General features: G+C 40.6%; 1 protein-coding gene across 1 annotated transcript in view; it reads right to left on the minus strand.

Annotated features, from left to right (window-relative positions):
* Nucleotides 1–23,657, minus strand: part of rab3gap2 (RAB3 GTPase activating non-catalytic protein subunit 2) — a 67,301-nt gene that overhangs the window by 8,444 nt on the left and 35,200 nt on the right. Inside the window, exons 19-30 of the mRNA XM_033025379.1 lie at nt 21,364–21,491; nt 20,618–20,831; nt 19,648–19,745; nt 18,479–18,584; nt 15,936–16,096; nt 15,046–15,253; nt 12,583–12,756; nt 11,817–11,923; nt 9,458–9,524; nt 6,682–6,752; nt 5,466–5,501; nt 1,760–1,834 (exon numbers count right to left, since the gene is read on the minus strand). Of these exons, the coding sequence (XP_032881270.1) occupies nt 1,760–1,834; nt 5,466–5,501; nt 6,682–6,752; nt 9,458–9,524; nt 11,817–11,923; nt 12,583–12,756; nt 15,046–15,253; nt 15,936–16,096; nt 18,479–18,584; nt 19,648–19,745; nt 20,618–20,831; nt 21,364–21,491 (1,445 nt within the window). The remainder of the gene's footprint in view (nt 1–1,759; nt 1,835–5,465; nt 5,502–6,681; nt 6,753–9,457; nt 9,525–11,816; nt 11,924–12,582; nt 12,757–15,045; nt 15,254–15,935; nt 16,097–18,478; nt 18,585–19,647; nt 19,746–20,617; nt 20,832–21,363; nt 21,492–23,657) is intronic.

The raw sequence follows: 23,657 nt of genomic DNA on the forward strand, positions 1-23,657 counted from the left end.
TGCTGGACCGTTCGTTGCTCAGCCCCGACCACTGAGCCGGCCTTCCTGATCAGTTTGTCCAATCTGTTTTTATCCGCTATACGGGCGCCATCTCCCCAACAGGCCACAGCAAAGAACAGAGCACTGGCCACCACTGAATGGTAGACACTGCACAGTAGGGGTTGGCAGATATTAAAAGACCTCAGCCTCCTTAGAAAATACAGTCGGCTTTGTCCCCTCGCTTTGTCCCCTCCAGAGAATAGCCACTGTCCCTATTTCCACCAAGATGGGCATACCAGCAGCAGAGCGCTTACCACCAGGTGCTGATGAACACTGGCTGAACTGGAGACGTCTCAACCGACTGCGAACCGGGGTCGGGCGGTCAAGGGCGACACTGCACAAATGGGACTACATCGAGGGTACAACAACCTGTGACTGTGGCACACAGACCCAGACAATGCAACACCTACTGCAATGCCCATTACTGGATAATCCATGTACTACTGCAGACCTTGCACTTAACATGCCAATAGTGCAACGATGTGTACAGTAGTGGCGAGCCACTATATAGCATAAGGACACAAAAGAAGAAGCAGAGAATTTTCTGTTTACAGTGGCAGACATGAGGTTCGTGACTTCCAGTTTAGTGTTAGAATAGAATCGTGCAGCATGAACATGGGCTAATCTGCCCAACCTGTCCACACAAGCCTGTAGACACCTATATTAATCCTATCTCCCAGCATTTGAGTCATAGCCCTCTGTGTCTAAGCAATTCAAGTGCTCATCTAGACATTTCCTAAATAGTGTCAACAACCCAGTTTCCTGCTCTGGGTGAAAAGGTCCTCCTCATATTCTCTCTAACTCTTTCCCTAAAACAAAATCCCCAAATTTGTTCTACCTATGATATGGGGAAAACTTTCCTGTAGTCTACCCTATCTGTACCCTGTCTTCAAACCTGTCTGAAGAAGGGTCCCAACCCAAAATATCTCCAGTCCATTTCTCTACAGATGCTGCCTGATCTGCTGAGTTTCTCCAGCATTTTGTTCTTTACTACCCATTAATAGTTCCCTTTACCTGTCATATGTTTTTTCCCCCACTTTAGTCTACCCTCAATATCCCACCCATGGTTCCCTATCCTTGATATCCCATGTTCTTGCCCTTACAGGAACCTGTTATCCTTGAACGCTTGCTATTTTCTCTTTTCCCACTATGCAAAAGTAGATCTACCAATCTACCTCTGCTATGTTAATGATGTTGACCTTCCCCTAATTAAGATCTTTATTACAGGTCCATCCCTTTCCTTTTCCATAACCACTTTAAAATATATGGAATTATAGACATATATGAATTATATCTCCAAAATAATCCCTCACTAATAATACTCCATCCACTGGATTAGCTACATTACCCAAGGTCCAGTCGTGCTATTTCAAACATTGGTCTATCTATATACAAAACTCTCCTGGCTACACTTTAACATTTTTACCCCCACCGAGTTTCTAACACCAAGGCAATCCCCATTAATATTTGGGAAATTGAACTTCCCCAGCAAGATAACTTTTTTTTCATCTACATTAATTACAAATACTAAGATTCAAAGGAAGATAATTTAAATTTAAAATTATTTAAGTATTTTTATTCCTTGGACTACACTGGATTTAACAAAGTCTCAAAAAGTGAAAGGCATGTTCCTTCCTTGATTATACAATACTGTATCTGCATAATAAAAACAGCATGCCATATGATAACGTTGTTTAAGTCAAATTAGCTTTTGTATTACCTCCATTAAAGTTTGAATCAGCAGTGAACAAGACCCAAGGAAAGAGGTCATAGCTGTGTCACTCATGCCCACATCCTGTCAGAAGAAATTTATGAAATCATTATTTTTTTTAAAAGCCCGTACACCAAATGTTTTTGATCTACATTTCTTCTCAATTCTAAACGTAACTATCACATTTTAAACCAACTGAAAGAGCAAGTGTCCATCTGCCTTCAGGATTCAAGTGCACTAAGCTGACGTCACAATTTCTCCCTCTTGTAGAGAGAAAACCAATGCATTTGTTTACTCTAATTATAAGAATTGAAATGTATATGAATAAAGGAAACTAAAACCACTATTTCAGAGGAATTTGATGTAGGGTCATGGCACTGCACGACAACATCAGCTGCTGCCTGCTGGGCAAATCACATTTTGTGCGTATCTGGAAACTGAATCAGCATTTGTCCCAGATTTACACCGCAACTGTGGCAATAATTAAAGACCAAGGTTTATGACATCCAGAACTTTCATGGATGTGTGATCCTCCAGACAGCAAAAGTAGAGAACATTAATTAAATTAGAGTTGAGGAAAAACTGCTCCAACTAATTATAAATTGAAAAACTAACATGAGTTCAGACAATAAAGAAACAGTCCAAGATTGACACTGGCCTCTGGGATTTGTCTTCCTTTCAAACAGTGAGGTACAATCTAGTTTGAGAGTCAGTGTGGTACAGCACACGTACAGAACCTTCAGCCCACTTTGTCCATGTGGACCAAGTTGGCATCTATCTATATTACTAAAATTCTGATCTTGACCACTTCCTGTTTTTCATGATTTCATAATTTTAGAAAAAACGCTGCCACTTACGGCTGTGATTTTTAGCCATCTTACTCAGTCCCCCCTCAGTCTACTCAACTGTGAGTGCCCTTAATGTGGTTTGAAATTGAAAATGTGGTTGTTTTGAAATGCTGCACTGCAAATGGTAGTTGGTAGTGGTTGCTTTGAAATGCTGCATTGCAAATGGTTGTTGGTGGTGGTTGCTTTGAAATACTGCACTGCAATTGGTTGTTGATGGTGGTTGCTTTGAAATGCTGCACTGCAAATGGTTGTTGGTGGTGGTTGCTTTGAAATGTTGCACTGCAAATGGTTGTTGGTGGTGGTTGCTTTGAAATGCTGCATTGCGAATGGTTGTAAGTCTAAACTTGACAACTTCCTGTTTGCACTGTATATTGATTTTAGATAAAACGCTACCAGTTACGGCTGTGATTTTTGGCCATCTTACTCAGTCCCCCTCCGCTCATCAGGTGCAGAGGTTTCTTCCCATCAATGAAAAATAAAAGTGTTATTAGTGTTTAAAAAAAATGTTGAGAATCTCTCTCATGTCAATCACGCCATGAAGGCCACACCCCTTCCAGTGGGAGGGGGGAGGGGTTATAAAACCCGGATGTGTGGGTGTGGCTAAGTCTCTGCAAGATGGGGGAGGGAGAGGTCACGACTCTGTCTGTGCTGTGAATCAACTGAACACACGGAATGTCTACTGAACTGTGAGTGTGGTGTTTATATGGTTTTATGGTGGTTTGACCCTGCTTGAAATGGTATGAAACTGCATTTGAATGTGGTGGCCTTGCACCCTGCATGAAATGGTATGAAACTGCACTTGAATTTGGTGGCCTTGCACCCTGCTTGAAATGGCATGAAACTGCACTTGAGTTTGGCGGCCCTGCACCCTGCTTGAAGTGGTAGGAAACTTCACCTGAATTTGGTGGCCTTGCACCCTGCTTGAAGTGGTAGGAAACTTCACCTGAATTTGGTGGCCTTGCACCCTGCTTGAAGTGGTATGAAACTGCACCTGAATTTGGTAGCCTTGCACCCTGCTTGAAATGGAATTTCAAGGAATAGCCATGAGCCAACTGCTGGCCCACCAGCCGTGAGTGAGTTGCCAGCACATCAGGCTTGATTGACTGAGCTGCTACCCCAATAATCCATTTGGCCCACAATGTCCATACTAGCCCTCTGGAAACCAGTCCCTTCAGCCCACAATACCCATACTAGTGCTCCAGAACCCCACCCCCCGCCACTGGCCACCAATATTGGAATTGGTGGAGTGGTGGAATATTGCGTTGGGGGACCAGCCCTCCCGTGTGAACATGGGACGCAACGGGTCCCACTTAGTCTAGTATTGGGCTAGTTCTATTTGTCTGAATTTGGTCCAGACACCTCTAAACCTTTCCGATCCATAAATGCCCAAATGTCTTTTAAAAGTCGTAACTGTATCCACTTCTATAGCTTCCCCTGGCAGCTCATTCCAAATACAGACAACCCTCTGAATAAAAGCATTGTCCCTACGGTCCCTCTTAAATATCTCCCCTCATGTTAAGCCTATGCCCTCTAGTTTTACAAACCTCTACCATGGGTGTTTACGTTATCCTGCCCTTCATGAACCTATACAGCTCAATGAGGTCAACACTCAGCCTCCTATGCTGGGAAGAAGAAAGTCCCAGCCTATTTAACCTATACCTATAATGCAAGGTAATATTCTGGTTAACCTCTTCTGCACCCTTTCCAACTTAATTAATCCTTATTATAGTTGGGCAACCAGAACCACACCCAGTATTCCAAGTGCAGTCTGACCAACAACTTGTAAAGCTGCATCATTACGTCCTATCTTTTGTACCTAATACCTTTCCCAATGAAGACAATCATGCCAAACACTCTTCAGCCCACTGTCCACCTGCTTCATCACTTTTAGGGAACACGAGATGTATGAATTAGCAGAACTAGAATGTTTCCAATTCAACTGATGCTTTGACTCTTTATGTATCCAGACAAAATTCACTGATATTCAGCACTCCGCACTAGCGGACTTGAAATTAATGCTGCCTTGAAGTAGAAAACATGTAACTGACAAGTCGACAAGAAAAAGCAGACTGGATGATCTTGAATATCCTCATCTTCCTGAATCACCCACAACACTAATTAGCCTTTCGTGACAGAAAGTTCAGTCCAAACAAGAGGTATTTCTGCACAAGAAAATATTTCAAATATCTACTGCACTGAACTGAATAATTTCTATTTCAGAGTGCAAAACAACCCATTGTGGGGACTGCAATGGCCATGTATAACATATTTTAAAGTGAACTGAATTGAAGCACTAAAGAGCCATAGAGTCCTACAGCGTGGAACCAGTCCTTTCAGCCGAACTTGCCCACACCGACCAACATGTCCCATCTACACTGGTACCCACCTGTCTGTATTTGGCCCATATCCTTCCAAACCTATTCTATCCATGTTCCTGTCTAATTGTTTTTTAAACTGCAATAGTCCCAGCCTCTGGCAGCTCGTTCCATACACCCACCACCCTTTGTGTGAAAACGTTATCCCTCAGGTTACTATTAAATCTTTTCCCTTTCACCTTAAACCTATGTCATCAGGTTCTCGATTCCCCTACTCTGGGCAAGAGACAATGTGTCTATCCAATCTATTCCTCTCATGACTTTATACACCTCTATAAGCGCCCCTCATCCTCCTGCGCTCCAAGGAATAGTCCTAGCCTGGTCAATATCTAATTTCAAATAAGGAAGACAACACCTCATCTTTCACTTGACTTCAGGTCATAATGGTAACATTTCATATCCATTTTCTGATGTTTCAATTCAAATAAAGGCAAGCAAAAATAGATTTTAGCACTAGTGAAGATTTATCTGCACCGAATAACAAATACTCACTCTTCTGCAGAGTCTATCTTTTGGTGCTTTCCCAACCTGTTAGACAAAAAAAATCACCTCAGTACATGTCCTCATGATTAAGATGAGGTGGCCACATTTAGTCAGTCTAGAAACAATTAAGGTATTTCCTTATAAATTCATGTAGCAGGAAGGTATTGCAGTAATAAAAATCTGCAAAAATAAATCCTTCAAATTCATTAAAAATTAATACCTGAAAAAGTAAATGAAATTTTCAACTTTATTTTGCTTTTACCTCACCACTGGGCAACAAGCATGACAAGTCTGGTAATATATTTTTATAATACTTAGAGTTGTTTGCAAAAAGCAAATGTAAAAGCATCCAATCACAGCAGCAAGAGAGTGCTCCAGTTTGACGGGAATGAATACATTTACTACACTATGCTTCTGGATTATGATCCATACCATTATTGACTTTGTTGTTGTGGGAGGGAGTACTGAGAACCATCTTAAATCAATGCATTGCTAGTCTACTTAGTAATTTCCAGTCACTTAAATTGTGGAATAAATACATGTGGATGACAACAAATCACTCAGCAGACAAACATACCTTCACAAATTATTCAGCTGACATTAAGGCCTCACATCCACTGGAAAGTTATTATTTTTCTGCTGAATTCTTCCATTTTTCAACATGCTCTTGGGCGTTACCACTGTTCCTGAATGTGATCTGAAGTTTTCTAGTCCACATTCATACTGATATTTACCAGTGCAAGATTACAAATAAGCGCTAAGATAAAAGAGTTTCTATCATCTAGATGACATACTTTTCTTGCCTCCATCGGTCAGATCATGGAATAGAAAAGTTGGGATGCTACGTTGTAACTTTACAAAACACTAGTTAAACCATACTTGGACTATTGTGTGCTGTTATACTCAACAGACGAGAGGAAAGATGTAGTTGTGGTGGAGATTCACCGGGATGTTGCCAAGATTGAAGCAGTACAGTTATAGGGAGAGACTGAATGGGTTTGTTTTATCTGAGTGAAGGCTGTAAAGGGGTGGCCTGATAAGAGATAAATAAAGCAAAGGGCTTGGGTAGGGTAAACATTCAGAATCTTTTTCCCCTTGGCAAGGTATATGTTTCGGGATGGCATTCCTGCAGGAAATCCCAACAGTAACGGGTGCACTCCATAGAGTAGGCATTAATCAGTATGTTGAACATAATGTAAATTATCCAATTTGGGCCAATCTTTACCTTATCCATAAGGTATGCAGCTGCTGACAGTCTCTTTACAATAAAGGTATTCCACATCATTACTGCAATACCTATAAAGAGGGCAAGATACATATTACGACTTGCTCATCATATAAAAACATGAACATTAATGAGCAGATAAATGCAATCAAGATATTCAATGTCATGAAAAAAGCTTGACATCTAAACATAACTAAAACTCTGATCTTGTTATCTTCCGGATTGGCGGTCTATTTGCGCAAAAAGGGTTCGCGATAGCGCCACGATTTTTCACCAGTTCACTCACCGTTCTCCCGCGCTGCGAGTGCACCAAGTTTCGTTCCGATCAGTTGAATGTCGTAAAAGTTAGCGAGGTTTAAAAATCCTAAAAAAACGGGTAATTCTCCCGTGCCTTTCATCCGCAGTACATTTAAAATGCGGAAGCATGTGCTGCTCACGTGCTGTCGACGATGCTTCAAGCCATCAGTGGGAACGGTCCGTAAAGGCAGCTGAAATTCTGCCTTTACACTGTGGACTGCGTGCATGTGCTGCACTGTGCATGCGCACCAGCCTACTGCGCATGCGCAAGTTTCTTGGCGGGTTTTTCAAAGATGGATAGTGATTACCTGAAGAGTTGCTCGAAGCAAACTTACGAGGAAAAGACCAAAATAATTAAAAATGGCAGACCAACGCCGGAACTTCAAGAACTTCAACAGCGCAAAGGAACAAAAATAATTAGAACATTTAAAATAGCTTGGTACAACAGGAAGCAAAGAGAGAAGAATGGATTTTGTGTACAAATAATATGGTAAGTAAATTTCTTTGAGCTATATGTTTTTTAAATACTTTATTAAGAGATAGGACCTATTGAAGACAAATTACTTGATAAAAGTCGAGAGAACAATCTGCGCATGCGCGGTTTTCAAGATTTTTAAAAGCCACTGCCTACCCTGACTAATAACTCACGGCACGTGCCTGACACACACCCTCCCCCCCTACACCCCTCCTCCCCCACACTGCTCCTGCCCGCATACACACCTCCCCCCCCACCCCACCCCACAACACCCCCCCCGCCACCACATCCCCCTCCCCCACAACCCCCCTCTCCCACACACCCCCTCCCATCCACACACACCCATCCTCCGCTCTCACCCCACACCCCCCACCCCCCCATTACACATCCGACTTCCCTCCCCTCCTCCCTTCCCACACTTGAAGAGGAGGGAGAGGGAGTGTTCGGGGATGAGGGGAAATGAGCCGTGCCTGCGCAGTTAGGGGCTATGGGTAAGTGGTGGAATATTGCTTTGGGGAACGGGTTGCATTGGAAGAACGGGTGAGTGGTGGAATATTGCGTTGGGGAATGGGTTGCATTGGGGTACCATGCCTCCCATGTAACTGAGACCCAACAGGTCCTACTTTTTCTAGTTCTATAATTAAAACTGAAATTGCCAAAGCGTTAAAAATAAATCCTGCATTTAGAGATATGAGTAACAGTGGAATTGTGGACTAAGTGCAAGCATAGAACTAGTTTTCAAATGGTTCCATAACTAATGTTGAAATAACTTGGATAAAGTATGATTGCATTCTGAATAATTCCAGCATTTCTACTGGGTCCTTCTTGAATCTTTAAGTTTGAAACTGTCACTATTACAATTTCTATTACCATTCTATTACCATTACCAATCTATTACCATTTCCACTGCTGGCTTTGCATAACACCACAGCCTTAAAAATCCCCCGAGTAAATATATAAATCACTCTACTTTTTTAGGCAGTGGCAGTTTCTTATCAATAATTTTCAGTTTATTAAAATAGCAAATTTCACTTGAAGGATGGGATGGGGAAAGCAATGCGTTCCTCAAAAACAATTACTCCCTCCACCCATGGCTATTCCTGCCATTGGGAAATGTATTGCCGGGTGCTTCACAGGCATGCTGGATGTTACAATTTTTACCATTATGTAGTTAAGTGGCAAATGGAGCAAAGTGGAGCAAACTGAAAATAAGTTACAGAACTATAATAAAACCAGGAGGGAGAGTGGAGCTGATGGGATTGCTCTATTGGGATAAGGCATATACTCGATGCACTGATTAGCCTCCTCCTGCTTCACAAGTAAGCAAATTGAAGTTAAGGAGAGCAAATTCATCAGAATTACTCATTATTTTCAGTTTCTGATGTGCAAAGCTAAATTTGAACCATTCAAGGGGTGAAATGCCAGAAGATAATATTTATGAGGAACTTGTAGATGTGAGATTGACAATGGGGTGAAAAAGCCATAGTCCAGGACAGGTGTCAATTCACAGGAAGCATGGATATCGCTAGGAAAATGGAATCCCCCTCCCCCCCCCCCCCCCCCCCCCCCCCCCCCCGTACCCTGCTCGAGTAAATGTTTCAAGGATGCCCAAATAAAAGACTCATCACCTCATCACGCTGATTGCAGAATTGATTTGGCCATAGATCGGATAAAGCCATTTCACAGGATCACTCTCTTCTGCTGAAATTATTCATTGCCCTATATTTATTATGAAGAATAATAATAACTGCAGTGTTTGTCTTGTCTGAATGAGTCCCCACTTCTCAGCCCTACCTACCAACAAACATAGGTAGTGTGGAAGGGAGCAGCACTGAGCTTAGAACAACCCGGCTTTGTGAAGTTGAGTAGAGCAGTCCCCGACAAAAGCTTCAAACTCCATTTTTATCAGAGGTTTAGTCAATCCTTCCAACTAGTAATTAATTATATATGTATTTAAAAATATTTTCCATTGGGGGTGTTTAAGGTAACATAACAGATACTAACCACGTTGAACATGACCATTGTCAACACATTTCAGATGGTCCACAGATCTGCTCAAAAAGCAGCCTTCCTAGAAGTCAAGAGAAAGCAGAGACTAAAAACATAGCACTTATCCAACTTTAAAGCCAGAAGAGTCAATATGAAAAATTCAAGTAAAATTATTTCATTAAATCATTATGAAAAAGTGAACAGAATAAAAACAATGAGAATTAAAAGCCTTCAAATGGCAAAGTGAAAATATTAAAATCCAATATACCTTTAAATTATAAGAATTAAACAACATTATTAGATTCAATCAAAATCAATATACACTTATTTAAAGTAAAAAACCCATTACAAAGCACTTCATATCAATACAACAATACAATACAATACACTTTTATATCACATATAATCACATGGAAAGACAATTAAGGGCTGTCCTAACCAGAAACCTTGGATGAACAGAGAGATCCACTCTCTGCTAAAGTCCAGATCGGTAGCTTTCAAGTACGATGATTCCACACTAAATAAGGCCATGTGTCATCTTTGCAAGGCAATCAGAGATGCCGATGGATTCCAAATCAAGCTGGACACTTAACATAAGCAAGTGGATGCCGGACAACTGTGGCAGGGCCTGAAAACATTCACGGGCTATAAGATGAAGTCAGGAGCCATCTCAATGAAGCATCTCTGCTAGATGGATTTTATGCCCCTTTTGAACAGGTAAACAAAGCTCAACCTACATGAGTCCCCCTTTCCCCCAACTGGCCCACTCATCTCAGTCCTCGAGTCAAATTTGCTTTCAGGAGCGTAACTTCTCCGAAACCAGCCAGCCCGATGGAGTCATGTATCAACCAACTGGCCACAGTATTCAATATCTTCAACAGTCTTCTGTCCCCATCAGCTTCAAATAAATCTCAATTCCAGCCAGGAAGAAAAATAAAGTGACCCGTCTCATTGACTATCACCCAACAGCTCTAATAACCTAGGCCTTAACATTAGGAAGACAAAAGACTTGGTTGATCTAAGAAAGCGAGGAGATGAACACAACCCTGTACTCAAACGGAGATGGTCGCTAGTTTTTAAGCATCCACATCACCATCAAAATAGCCTGAAGCCTTCACACTGATACTGGTGACCACAAAAGAACAGCAGCGTAATTACTTACTGTATGAATGCGGAATACTCAGAGAGATTCATGTGAACAAGGAATTCTATCGCACCCTGGTATATATGTCAATAAACTAATCTCATCTGAAATGAGGGTGGGGGGGGGGGGGTGAAGTGAGGCGGCAAGGAGTCTGATTGGAAATTTAGTGAGTCCCTCCCTCAAAGTAAGAGTTTTTCCTGGAAGCATTCCAATTCTCAGTATAGAGTTAGTAAATATGCCACAACTAAAACACCAGAGCAACACAAGACGTCAGAGTTGAAGGAATATTAATATCTAGGTTTGCACAACTAACGCAGGTTATAAAGATGGAAGAGCATGTAATTTTGAGGGTAACAAGGACCCGTTGTGGGGCATGCATAAAAACATGATTGGTAGGTAGGATAAAATTTAAATGAGTTGGCAGAGTTTTATATGAATTGGCACTGAGAGACTATGGTATATTGGAGCCTGTTATTCATTCTAAAGGCAAAAAAAATTTGATAAGATGTGGTGAAACAGAAGTAGAAGCATGAAGCTTCCAGGGGTTTAAAAGCAATAAGCCTATGTGAGGGAACAGATATGGGCTTTGAAGTTCTGGTCAAAGTAAGGAGCAGATTTCAAACTGTTTGGTTAAACCAGGGAGCAGCCAAACCAGGAGATAGGTTGATGTTCCTATTGGCTGAACTAAAGAAACAACCTCCATGAATGAACTTCAAATTACCCTTCATGTTTGATCATCGGAAGACGAGACAAGATGCTCAGCCCCTGCACAATCGGGCATAAGGGGCAGTGGGACTCCGACAACAAACACAGGAGACGTTATTTGTCATTGCATTAAAAGAGCTGGTTAATTTCTGCCTCAAGGTTCCAAGTCTATTAAAAAAATAGCATAGATTGCATTTCTAGCCTACTGAATTGTTCGTAGATAATCACTTGTCACCATGAATGAAGCAATTAAATGCCATTGAAGGATTCATTAAAAAAGTATAATTTCCATGTATTTAATATAGTAATAAAAGCAAGTGCATTATTACAGTATTTGATGTGTCTGAATAAAACATCCCCATAAAATATATTAATCAACACCAGTTTTCAATAAAATATATAAACCAAGCTTATGAAGACTGAGATTTATACATTAGCTCAGCACTAGCTTTCACACTGTAATTAATTTCAGTAGAACACAGAAAATTAAAAAATGGTATCTAAAAAGTTTTCTATTATTGTTACCTCTGGATCTTTGTTCCATTGCACTACATATTCCCAACAACAATGAGCATGAAGAACATCAGATTCTAGACTGTATGGAAATCGCTCATATGCCAATTGGAGAAATTCTGTAAGAGTAAAAATCCTTTAAGAAAACAAAACCATTCCCGACTGTTCCAATATCCACCTCCATATTAATGAGTACAAGTCTCGAATGACTTTTAGAAGGATGAGAGGATATCTTATTGAAACATTTAAGATTATTAAGGGATTGGACACGCTAGAGGCAGGAAGCGATGTTGGGGGAGTCCAGAACCAAGGGCCACAGTTTAAGAATAAGGGGTAGACCATTTGGAACGGAGATGAGGAAAAACATTTTCACCCAGAGAGTTGTGAATCTGTGGAATTATCTACCTCAGAAGGCAGTGGAGGCCAATTTTCTGGATGCTTTCAAGCGAGAGTTAGATAGAGGTCTTAAAGTTAGCCGAGTCAGGGGATATGGTGAGAAGGCAGGAACGGGGTACTAAATGTGGAGGATCAGCCATGATCACAGTGAATGGCGGTGCTGGCTCAAAGGGCCGAATGGTCTACTCCTGCACCTATTGTCTATTGATCCATCCCCCATTTTAAATCAGACCCACACTCGCTGGCCACAACAAACCAAACCTCAGAATGGAAATTAAAAAGCACACAATTTAAAATACAACAGGTCTTTTACCCTCCAGAACCTGTGTGCCTCAGTGAAGTACTATCATTTTCAACTTGTTTAGTGTTGGGTTCCTCTTACCTAGTATCCTTTCCAAGCCAAGCTCTCTGCACTTCTCATGAAAGAGAATGCTGTGCTCCTTTTCTTCTGGTTCTTCCGTACTTTCCAATCTCCTAGATTGATGGGCCTGTTTCAGAATACTTGGAGTAAGATCCAGTTTGAATATCCACTTGGCCACACCATCAGCAACAACCCCTGGGTATAGGTATAGACACAGTTAAGTACAACAGTTCACAGAACATTTATCTAAAGCCTATTTCAAATACAAATCATTTGTTAATTCTGGCCTGAGATGATATTGTTCCAATTATGGATACAAGTTTACTCATACACAAGTTTACTTGAACAGTTGGGCTGAGGACGGAAGCTCGGGGTCAAGAAGGGCCGAAGATGGGGTCGACACGAGGACGGGGTTGTGCCGCATCGCTGGGAACTAGTCTGAAGAGGGGTCTCGACCTGAAACGTCACCCATTCCTTCTCTCCAGGGATGCTGCCTGTCCGCTGAGTTACTCCAGCATTTTGTGTCTATCGCTGAGAACTAAGAGGATCCGATGGGGCGTATGCAGAAGCGATGAGTACTTGATACAAATGACAAAGTATCATCATCGTCATCATCACTCACGCACAGAGACACAAGGAACTGCAGATGCTGGAACCTTGCATAGGACACAAAGTACTGGAATAACTCAGTGGGTCAGGCAGTATCTCCGGAAGACATGGAGAGGCGACTTTTCGGATTGGGATTGAGAATGAATGAATAAGTTTATTGGCCAAGTATTCACATACAAAGAATTAGCCTGGGTGCACCGTCCGCAACTGACAATATGACATACAGTGACAGTTAGGAATGACACATAAAACATTAATAATAAAACATTATTGATTAAACATGTGAATTAAATAAAATAATTAAATGAATTAGACAAAATCATCTGAAGAAGGATCCCAAGCCAAAACATTGTCTATACACGGTCTTCAGAGGTGTTGCCAGTTATTCCAGCACTTTATATTTTACTCACATGTGGGTGTTCACAAAACACACTCATGAATTCAGAAATTACCTGACTAAATGAAATATAGAAACAGCAGTCCTTTCATAAGTTTTATTAGGAGATATAACATTTTTTAAAGGATTGGACAGGATAGATTCAGGAAAAATGTTCCCGATGTTGGGGGAATACAGAACCAGGGGTCAGTTTAAGAATAAGGGGTAAACCATTTAGGACTGAGATGAGGAAAAACGTTTTCACCAAGAGAGTTGTGAATCTGTGGAATTCTCTGCCACAGAAGGCAGTGGAGGTCAATTCACTGGATGTTTTCAATTGTTAGATTTTGCTCTTAGGGCTAAGAGAATCAAGGAATATGGGGAAAAAACCAGAACAGGGGTACTGATCTTGGATGATCAGCCATGATCATATTGAATGGTGGTGCTGGCTCGAAGGGGCGAATGGCATACTCCTGCAGCTATTTTCGATGTATGTTTCTAAAATGACAGTAAAAGTCTATCTTGGTCAGCTGTCTGTGTGAAGTTTGCATGTTCTCACTATGACCACATGGGTTTCCACCAGGTGTTCTAGTTTTCTCCCACATCACATTGACATGTGGGTTTATTGGTCTTGTTGGCTTATTGGCCCCTGTAAATTAACCCTAGTGTGTAAGGAGTGAATGAGAAAGTGGGATAACAGATATATTGTGAAAAAAAAAGACAAAGTGCTGGAGTAACTCAGCAGATCAGGCAGCATCCCTGGCGAACACGTATAGATGATGTTTCGGGTCAGAACCTTTCTTCAGACTTTGGTTGGGCGGGGGGGGGTGAAGAAAGCTAGATAAAAGGAGTACAGGTAATGGGTGAATAATTACGAGGGAGGATTTTGATAGGCAGGTAGATGGACAAAGGCCAGAGATGAAAACAAAAGCTGAGAGACAAAAGGATCGGAAAAGTAACATATCAATGTTAGCTGGGATGCTACCTGACTCGCCCGCTGAGTTATGCCCCTGTCCCACTTAGGAAACCTGAACGGAAACCTCTGGAGACTTTGCGCCCCACACAAGGTTTCCGTGCGGTTCCCAGAGGTTTTTGTCAGTCTCCCTACCTGCTTCCACTACCTGCAACCTCCGGCAACCACCTGCAACCTCTGGGAAACGCACGGAAACCTTGGATGGGGCTCAAAGTCTCCAGAGGTTTCCGTTCAGGTTTTCTAAGTGGGACAGGGGCATTAATTCAGCACTTTGCGTCTTTTTTTTTGTAAACCAGTATCGGCAGTTCCTTGTTCTACTAGAAATAGTGTGAACGAGTGAAAAATAATGTTCATTATGGACTCAATGAGCGGAAGGGGTCGTTTCCATACTGTATCTTTAAATTATCTATCTTGGTCAGTTTGGATGAGTTGGGCCGAAGGACATATTTCCCTGCTGCATAACTCCATGACTATAACAGATTGTGGATCCTCAACAGCAAAGCCATGCAAATGAGAAGACTCTTACCTCTCCCTCCCTCCAAAAGCTTTTTCACAGAAATGCGGGAAAGTGGCTCAGAATGACCGCAGGCTGGTTTATTCCCTTTGCTCTGAAGAAGTGTTTGGAGAACCAGGCAATCTTCAAGCTGTCTCAGCAACATATTCCAGTGCTCCATATCAAGAGATAGTGCTTCCCAAGAATCAGTCATTCCATCTGAAGCTTCAATTTCCTGGATCTGGAAATCCAGGAAAAATAAAGCCAAATCCGTGTTAGCAAGAAGATTTTTTTCCCCCAACTATTGATAAGTAAAAAAAAAAAATCAGAGACCCTGCAACAAGAGGTGCCCTCAATTGATCAGCTGAGATCCAGTATTCAAACATCCATCTCTCACCAACAATTTTCAAATGTGATGGTATTTCCTTTATTTACTGTCTGCATTCTCCTTTCTCCTCACCCAGCATCACCTTTCTTTATCTGCATATTTATAAATTGTTCATTTTTTTACCTAATTTGATCTCTGCTAAATTTGGGTTCCAGGCTGAAACTCAAATGATACTTAGAAACATAGAAAATAGGTGCAGGAGTAGGCCATTCGGCCCTTCGAGCCTGCACCGCCATTCAATATGATCATGGCTGATCATCCAACTCAGTATCCTGTACCTGCCTTCTCTCCATACCCCCTGATCCCTTTAGCCACAAGGGCCACATCTAACTCCCTCTTAAATACTTCTCTTCAGGGGCCAAATTATTTATCTTCTATGACAGTAAGTTAAATCCTAAAATCAGAAATGAATGAAATTCCCGCAATCGGCAAACGATTTCCAAAACATCCATTAGTTTTAAGCATATTAACCACAGTACAACATAGGTGTACTGGTTTGTGCAAATCTGTTTCAATGGCAAACGATGTTACTCACATCTTTCTCGGCCAGACTGTTTGTCACACTTATAGATACACTCCTTCCAATAAGTGCAGCTAATAACGCTGCCCCAATATTCTCTGCCTGTGCACATGCAGTGCGCACTTGTTGCCACCAAGGAGAAACCGACTGAAAGTCCCATGAAACGTCAATGGCACCTGTAGAAAAACAAGAATTTCAGATTCGATCCAGTTTAACATAGAACATGGAGGTGTACAGCACAGGAACAGCCCTTCGGGCCACAATGTGTGTGTCATGCAACATGATGCCAAATTAAATTAATCCCTTCTGCCTTTACGTGCTCCATATCCTTCTATTCCCTGCATACTTGGTGCCGACCCAAAAACCGCTTAAATGCCACTATCGTACCTGCTTCTACCAACACCCCTTGCAGCGCATTTTAGGCATCCACCTCTCTGCATGTAAAGAAAACGTCCCACATATCTCCTTTAAACTTTTTCCCTCACCTAAAAGCCTCACATCACCAGAGATCTGGGTTTGATCTTGACTCGGGTGCTGCTTGTGTGGAGATTGCACATTCGTCCTGTGACTGTGGGTTTCTTCATGGGGCTCGGTTTCTCTCCCCTATCACAAAAACATACGGGCTTGTTGGTTAATTGGCCTCTGTAAATTGTCCCTGGTATGTAGGGAGTGGATGAGAAAGTGGGATAACATAGAACTAGTGTGAACAGGTGATCGATGATCAACATGGACTCGGTGGGCCGAATGGCCTATTTCCGTGCTGTATCTCTAAACTATGCCTTGTAGCCTTTCATATTTTCACCTTTGAAAAATGTTTCCGACTGTCTATCCTATCCATGTCTCTCATGATTTTACATACTTCTATCAGGTCTCTCCTCAGACTCTGATGCTCTTGAGAAAACAATCAAACTATGTTCAACCTCTCCTTGTCGCTAATTCATTCATTCTTAACACATCGCATGGCTATAATTTCTGAAGTCACTTCTCTTATGTCACATGATCTTTGCTGTCTTTTATTTTCTGCAATCTTCGCCAATCTGTGCCAACTTGTTCTATGTGCAAAAACTGCCAAACTTTGCAGTTGATGCCGACCTCCCTAAATGTCCTACGCTCTTTTAATCAGGACTCGTGTTAGATAATGAACCTTTCAATCTGACTAGATCCCAGGAAGGAAATGAATGAAAATATACATGTGACCATGATGTTAAATTTCACCTTCACATGATTTTCAGCTTCAACAGGATCTTCCGGTCACTAAACACATGCATATTTTTTGCACGCTCCTCAAATATTGCAAGCATAATTTCCCTGAACTTGCTTATGGATTTTTTAAAAATGTTAAAGCACAGAATGGTAATTGGAACTTAAGAACTAAAACGCCATAGCATAGTTAGGGAGAGACTAAGAGAATGACAGCATTATGAACAATATTCAAACCCCATAAATAAATTAGCAGCGTGAAAAAAACATGAATTGATTGGGGCAAGAGTGGGAAAAGATCAATTGTGGACTAAACCTGACTGCTTTTTCGAAGTCTGAGGTTACACACAACAAATAATCATTTTATGTACAAAAATACATTACAAGGATCTGGGCCGAAGATCCAGAGATAAGAATTCAAACAATATCATGCACAAGTTCAAATAATACAAAAACAGATGAAACTAACTTTCTTCCCCCTCCAGTGCAAATAAATCTGCAAGTCACTTCTATGGAAACATAGAAAAACAAGTGTAGGCCGATCGGCCCATTGAGCCAGCACCGCCATTCAGTATGATCATGGCTGATCATCTAAAATCAGTACCCTATTCCTGCTTTTTCCCCATGTCCCTTAATTCCTTTAGCCCTAAGAGCTAAATCTAACTCTCTCTTGAAAGATTGGGTTATTAGAACATGAGCTAACAGGCATTAAAAAAAGTTTTATATCAATTAAAATATTCAGTAATTTATTTTTAGAAGGTAGCATTAGCAATGGTTCTAAGTGAAATTGTTGGAGATCTCTCATTGCTATCCTTGTGATGCTGCTGCCTCAATAATAATACTACTAAAATATCTTTGTTTATATCAAATATGTTATACAAATTCTGTTTATCTAAATTAAGGGGATATATGATTATGAGGTTGAATGGGATAAGTTGAAACTACTCCCCCTCCCCCAACCCCTACACACTCACCTGGCACCTAATGAAAATATTGCACAATGGAGGAGAACTTGGATGGGGAAGAAGAGAGAATGGGACATTGGAGTTATTATAGTGCTTTCTGTACTCATTACTGGAGTCATGTGTGACATGCAGGCTTCAGTTGATCAAATTTACAACTCTGCTTTGAGCACAAGTTATTGCTGCATTGCCATTGGCTTTCATACGTTGACCCATCATACTTGTGAACTCTGCAGATGATTCAGGTGCTTTGAGCCACTCTGCCGTTCTTGTTGTCAAGATGCTAACAGCATTGGTTCTGGTCACGAATAATTCCAAATTGCAGTAACTTTAACATAATCTAGTGTTTTTACAAATAAATAATAAGGTAACCCTCCTAAAAACTAGGCACATCACCTTTCATTTTGATTAAGAGCGACAGCATAATATGGAGGAAGCTAATTGATTCTTGGTTCTTGAGGATGTCTTTCTCCCTGAAGAGCCACATAGAAAGAAGCAGAGACTGGAGGGAGAAGAAGACAGAGAAAAGCTATTAGAACTGCAATTTCTCATCATCTTCAATACTTGGATTAAAAAGTTCAATGTGTAATTAATCCTCAAAATACACTATATTCCAATATCAGCAAATAAATCACACATGTTCTAAAGTAAATATTGAGGAGAATATTCATGAAATAATTTCAAATTAAGTGGAAAATACCAGGCTATTAAAATGAAAATATTAAAATGTCAAGTCCAGTCAAAATGGTCAAGACTTGGAATTTTATTGACACAAGGCATCTTTATTAACACACTTCTGATTACTAGACATGGCGAAGCCCGCACCTTTCCATCATTGATTCCTTTATATCCTCCTCCATAACTCCATTTATAAAGTTCCACATATAACTGTTCAATTCCAACAGTGGAGTAATAGGATGCTTGAGCAATTTTAAAGATAGAAATTATGCCCAATAGTGTTATGTGTCATTAAACATTGTTTCACATTAGAACACTTAGAAATTTTAAGTTCCCATTTTTGCGCACCTAGTACAGCCATTGCCTCACATTACCATTGACCCAAACTCTATCCTGATCTCAAGTGTTGCCTGTATGGAATTTGCAAGTTCACCCTGCAACTGCATGAGTTTCCTCTGAGTGCATCGGCTTCCTCATTCATCCCTACACATGCAGCTTAGTTGGTTAATTGGTCACTGTAAAATATCCCCTAGAGTAAGAGTGAGTAGTAGAATATTGGAGAGTTGATAATCTGGGGAGGGTAACAAAAACGGGATTAATGTAGGATTAGTATAAATCGGAGGCGGATGGTATATTTAATGGGCCAACAGCCTTTTTCTGTACTCGATTCACTATTTCATTTTGATTCGATGATATGCCCAACCATATTTCAGGTACATGCTCCAGGGATGTATCTCTTTCTTAAAATAAATTCACAGTATTCCCACATCACAAACTGAAAGGTGGAGGCAATTGAATCAGCATTTATACCAAATGAAACTATACGGTTTATTTCTTAGCTGTGATCAGTATGTGACCACATCAGATTGATTTTACTGAAAACTTACCAAAAATTGTTGAGGCCTCACTCCCGCTGACTCTAGCAATTGGCACATTTCCTCCACAGAGCATTTCCCACATAGACATTTCCAGAAAAAGAAATTGCCTGCAATGTAATGGGAAATGTGGAAGACCATTTAAATATCTTTTCATTCTGTTGCACTTTGTGGTGCAACTGAATCATCAGCTGAAAAAGGTTACTTTAGAAGTGTTAACAAGTGATAGTCCGTCATGGCCATTTTCCAATTTAACTATAAGGTTGTTCAACATTTAAATAATACTTACACTTGGTTACATCATGATTCATTAGAATATTTAACAAGTTTCACATTTAATGTTTGCGAATTTGTCATTTTTTCTTTTAGAACAATAGTGTTTTGTACTAATTCACAAAAAAATCTTCTACTTCATGCTCTTTTAATCAGTCTATCTAGCTTGTATCACCAATAATAATTGGATAGCAAATGGGAATAAAGGAAGATTCTACGTCACATAGCAAAGAAACAGACTTTTCAGCCATGTCAATGCTGGGCAACAAGCACTTATCCATACTCATCCCATTTTCTAGCACCTTGGCTCATAGCCTTCTATGCCATGATATTTTAGATGATCATTTAATTTCTAGCATCAGGTCACAAAGTGGTTTGAGTATTACAATTCTATTAGATACACACAAAAAGCTGGAATAACTGAGCGGGTCAGACAGCATCTCTGGGGAAAAGGAATACGTGAGGAGGGTGGTGAATCTGTGGAATTCACTGCCACAGACGGCTATGAAGGAAAGGTCACTGGCATTTTTAAAACAGAGATTGAAAGGTTCTTGATTAGTAAGGGTGACAAAGGATACAGAGAGAAGGGAAGAGAATAGGGTTGAGAGGGAAAAATAGATCAGCCATGTTCGAATGGTGTGGCACTCGATGGGCCTAATTTTACTCCTATGTGTTTTTGTTTACCACAAAAAATAACTTGAGTACTTACCCAAAGCAACATATTCTTCTTCATCTACTTTTTTTACATGAACTGTTTCTTTTTCGTATTCAAGAAAATCCAAGAACATTTGGATTGGAAGTTTACAATTTTCATCGTCCTCAAACTGAACTGTATTTTTGGTTTTTCCATGTCTATAATTATCCAGAAGTGTTTGTATTTTTGCAGATTCACTTTCCTCTAGTCTTAGCAAAGAAGCCAATTCCTTTACAAAAAGACCACAAAGGTGAAATGCATGTGATAAACACAATACAAAAAATCTATGGATTTTTAATATATAAACAAAATATACACAAGGAAAAGTACAATGTGGAAAGATATGTTAAAATCAAGGTGCAACCAAGATCTACCGTCTGTTCTAATTAATTAAACACAAGAGAATGATCTTCTAAAAATACACTTTCCACTGGGGCAGAGGGGCAACACATTGGCAAGCGGTAAGAGCTGCTGCCTTACAGTGCCAGCGCCAGAGACCTGGTTTCAATCACAGCCATGGGTCTATGTGGAGTTTGTACTTTCTTGCAGTGACCACGTGGGTTTTCTCAGGGTGCTCCGGTTTCATCCCACAATCCAAAGATGTATAGGTTTGTTGATTAATTGGTGCGTAGGATAGTGCTAGTGCACGGGGCGATCGCTGGTCGACACAAACTCAGAGGGATGAAGGGCCTGTTCACTCACTGTATCGCTAAAGTCGATAGTCATCATCTATTCACATACCGAAAGTATTAATTACTCACATTATTGGTTTTGGCTCCATTCTGTTCCACATCTTCAGCGTTGAGCTTGTTTACACATGTATAAAGGTGAAGTAATTTCAGCTGGCTGAGGCAAAATTGCAACAATCCTTCATCCACACTTTCTGGATCTAATAAATGTACAAGGGGGAAAGTTGCACTCAATAAACATCAAGTAACAAAGCCAAATACTTTGTGGGTCATTTTTTTTTGTTTTTTACAACAAATAAAGAGTCCCTGGTACCCAAGTACCAACGTAACCAATACAAATCTGGGGTCCTATTCCTCTATAATAATCCAATAACTTCTGTTGCAGGAGCAATAGGCAATGTTGTTACCAGAGATAGACACAAAATGCTGGAGTAACTCAGTGGAACAGGCAGCACCCCTGGAGAGAGGGAATGGGTGACGTTTCAGGCCGAGACCCTTCTTCAGACAGGGTCTCGATCCAAAATGTCGCCCATTCCTTCTCTCCAGAGATGCTGCCTGTCCCGCTGAGTTACTCCAGCATTTTGTGTCTATCTTAGGTTTAAACCAGCATCTGCAGTTCCTTCCTACACACAATGTAATTACCAGGCTTTGTATCCATTAGCTCTATCTCTCAAATTGACTTCAAGAGAGTTTATTGTCATGTGTCCCAGATAGGACAATGAAATTCTTGCTTTGCTTCAGCACAACAGAATATAGTAGGCATGAATTCAGAACAGATTAGCGTGTTCATATACCATTACATAAATATATACATACATGAATAAATAAACAGATATGGTGCAAATAAACAGATAATGGTCTATTAATGTTCAGAGTTTTGTTTCAGTTGAGTTTAATAGCCTGATGGCTGTGGGGAAGTAGCTATTCCTGAACCTGGACGTTGCAGTCCTCAGGCTCATGTACCTTCTACCTGAAGGTAGCAGGGAGATGAGTGTGTGGCCAGGATGGTGTGGGTCCTTGATGATACTGCCAGCCTTTTTGAGGCAGCGACTGTGATAGATCCCCTCGATGGTAGGGAGGTCAGAGCCGATGATGGACTGGGCAGTGTTTACTACTTTTTGTAGTTTTTACCGCTCCTGGGCGCTCCAGACAATGATCAAAAGAAAAACATGTTGCATGTTATTCTCATAGTGGTTAAAGATACATCTATCCATTGCAATATTGGTAGGAAAAGCACAACAGTTCTTATGGAGATGAAGGCACACCCAAACCCATTTGCCATCTGTCCATACTAAGCTCATTATCCATCATGGTGTTTGATTTGGTTCCGATCCAGCAGTCAAAACTATGGTCAAGAGGCAATGTGGGTCATCAGAAGCAATAAAAGTGCATTACCCCACATTCCATAACCTCATATCCTGTCCAGTCCCTCATTCTACCACTAAGTCAGGGCTTAGCTTGTGTTCAATGAGGTGCCAACCTGGTGAAGCTGCAACAGGGGCTATTCCAAAAATAAGCAGAATGCTATAGTAATTGTTAAGCATTTCCACAACTAATGGATTCAATCATTTTCCTGCTATAAACAGATGTGAATAATGAAAGAATTAAACTAAAAAGGGCAAGCTTTCCCACATTCTACAATAATGGAGCTTAGTATGCGAGTGCAAAAGACAAAGTTGAAGATTTTTCAACTATCTTGGACATTCCAATTTTCTTCCTGACCTCCTTGAGATCCTATCATCAAAAAGAATCATTACCAATTCTAACTTGTAATAGCAAAATATAAATACAGTGAAAATTTCAGACCTCAACTAAATCGTAGACTCCAACAAAATCATGTGAACACCAATGATGCATGCTCCTGCCCAAACGGATTCAGTGCAGTAGTACCAATAGCATCTACCTGCCAATATATATTTGCTCATCCTACCCACAAAAGCAATACAAATCTATTCCATTTCATTACCATCTCGGTATATTCCTAATCAAAGTGACCAAAGGTATTGTCCATGGCTCAAGCAACATTCTAAAAGCTTATTTAGATTTCCTGTAGAACTACTAAGCTTGTGCCCATTGAACCACGATTCTTCCTAAAAATAACACATTCATGAGGATAAAATCAATGCTTTTAAAATCATAGCAACATCAGATATAACGTGACATAAAGAAGTCCAAGTTAATAAGAATCATGGGGAAATCTCTCCATTAACTGAATTCATACACTGCAGAATGGAAGGTAATTGTGATCATGCCCTCATCTTCTACAACTGGAAGAATAAGCACACTATAGCAACACCAGCAGCAAGTTGCTGACAAAGTCAATCACTTCTTGGCTGGGAAATATGTTGGCTTTGCGTCACCACCAT

Source organism: Amblyraja radiata, chromosome 8 (genome assembly GCF_010909765.2).
Source record: "Amblyraja radiata isolate CabotCenter1 chromosome 8, sAmbRad1.1.pri, whole genome shotgun sequence".
Lineage (NCBI taxonomy): Eukaryota > Metazoa > Chordata > Chondrichthyes > Rajiformes > Rajidae > Amblyraja > Amblyraja radiata.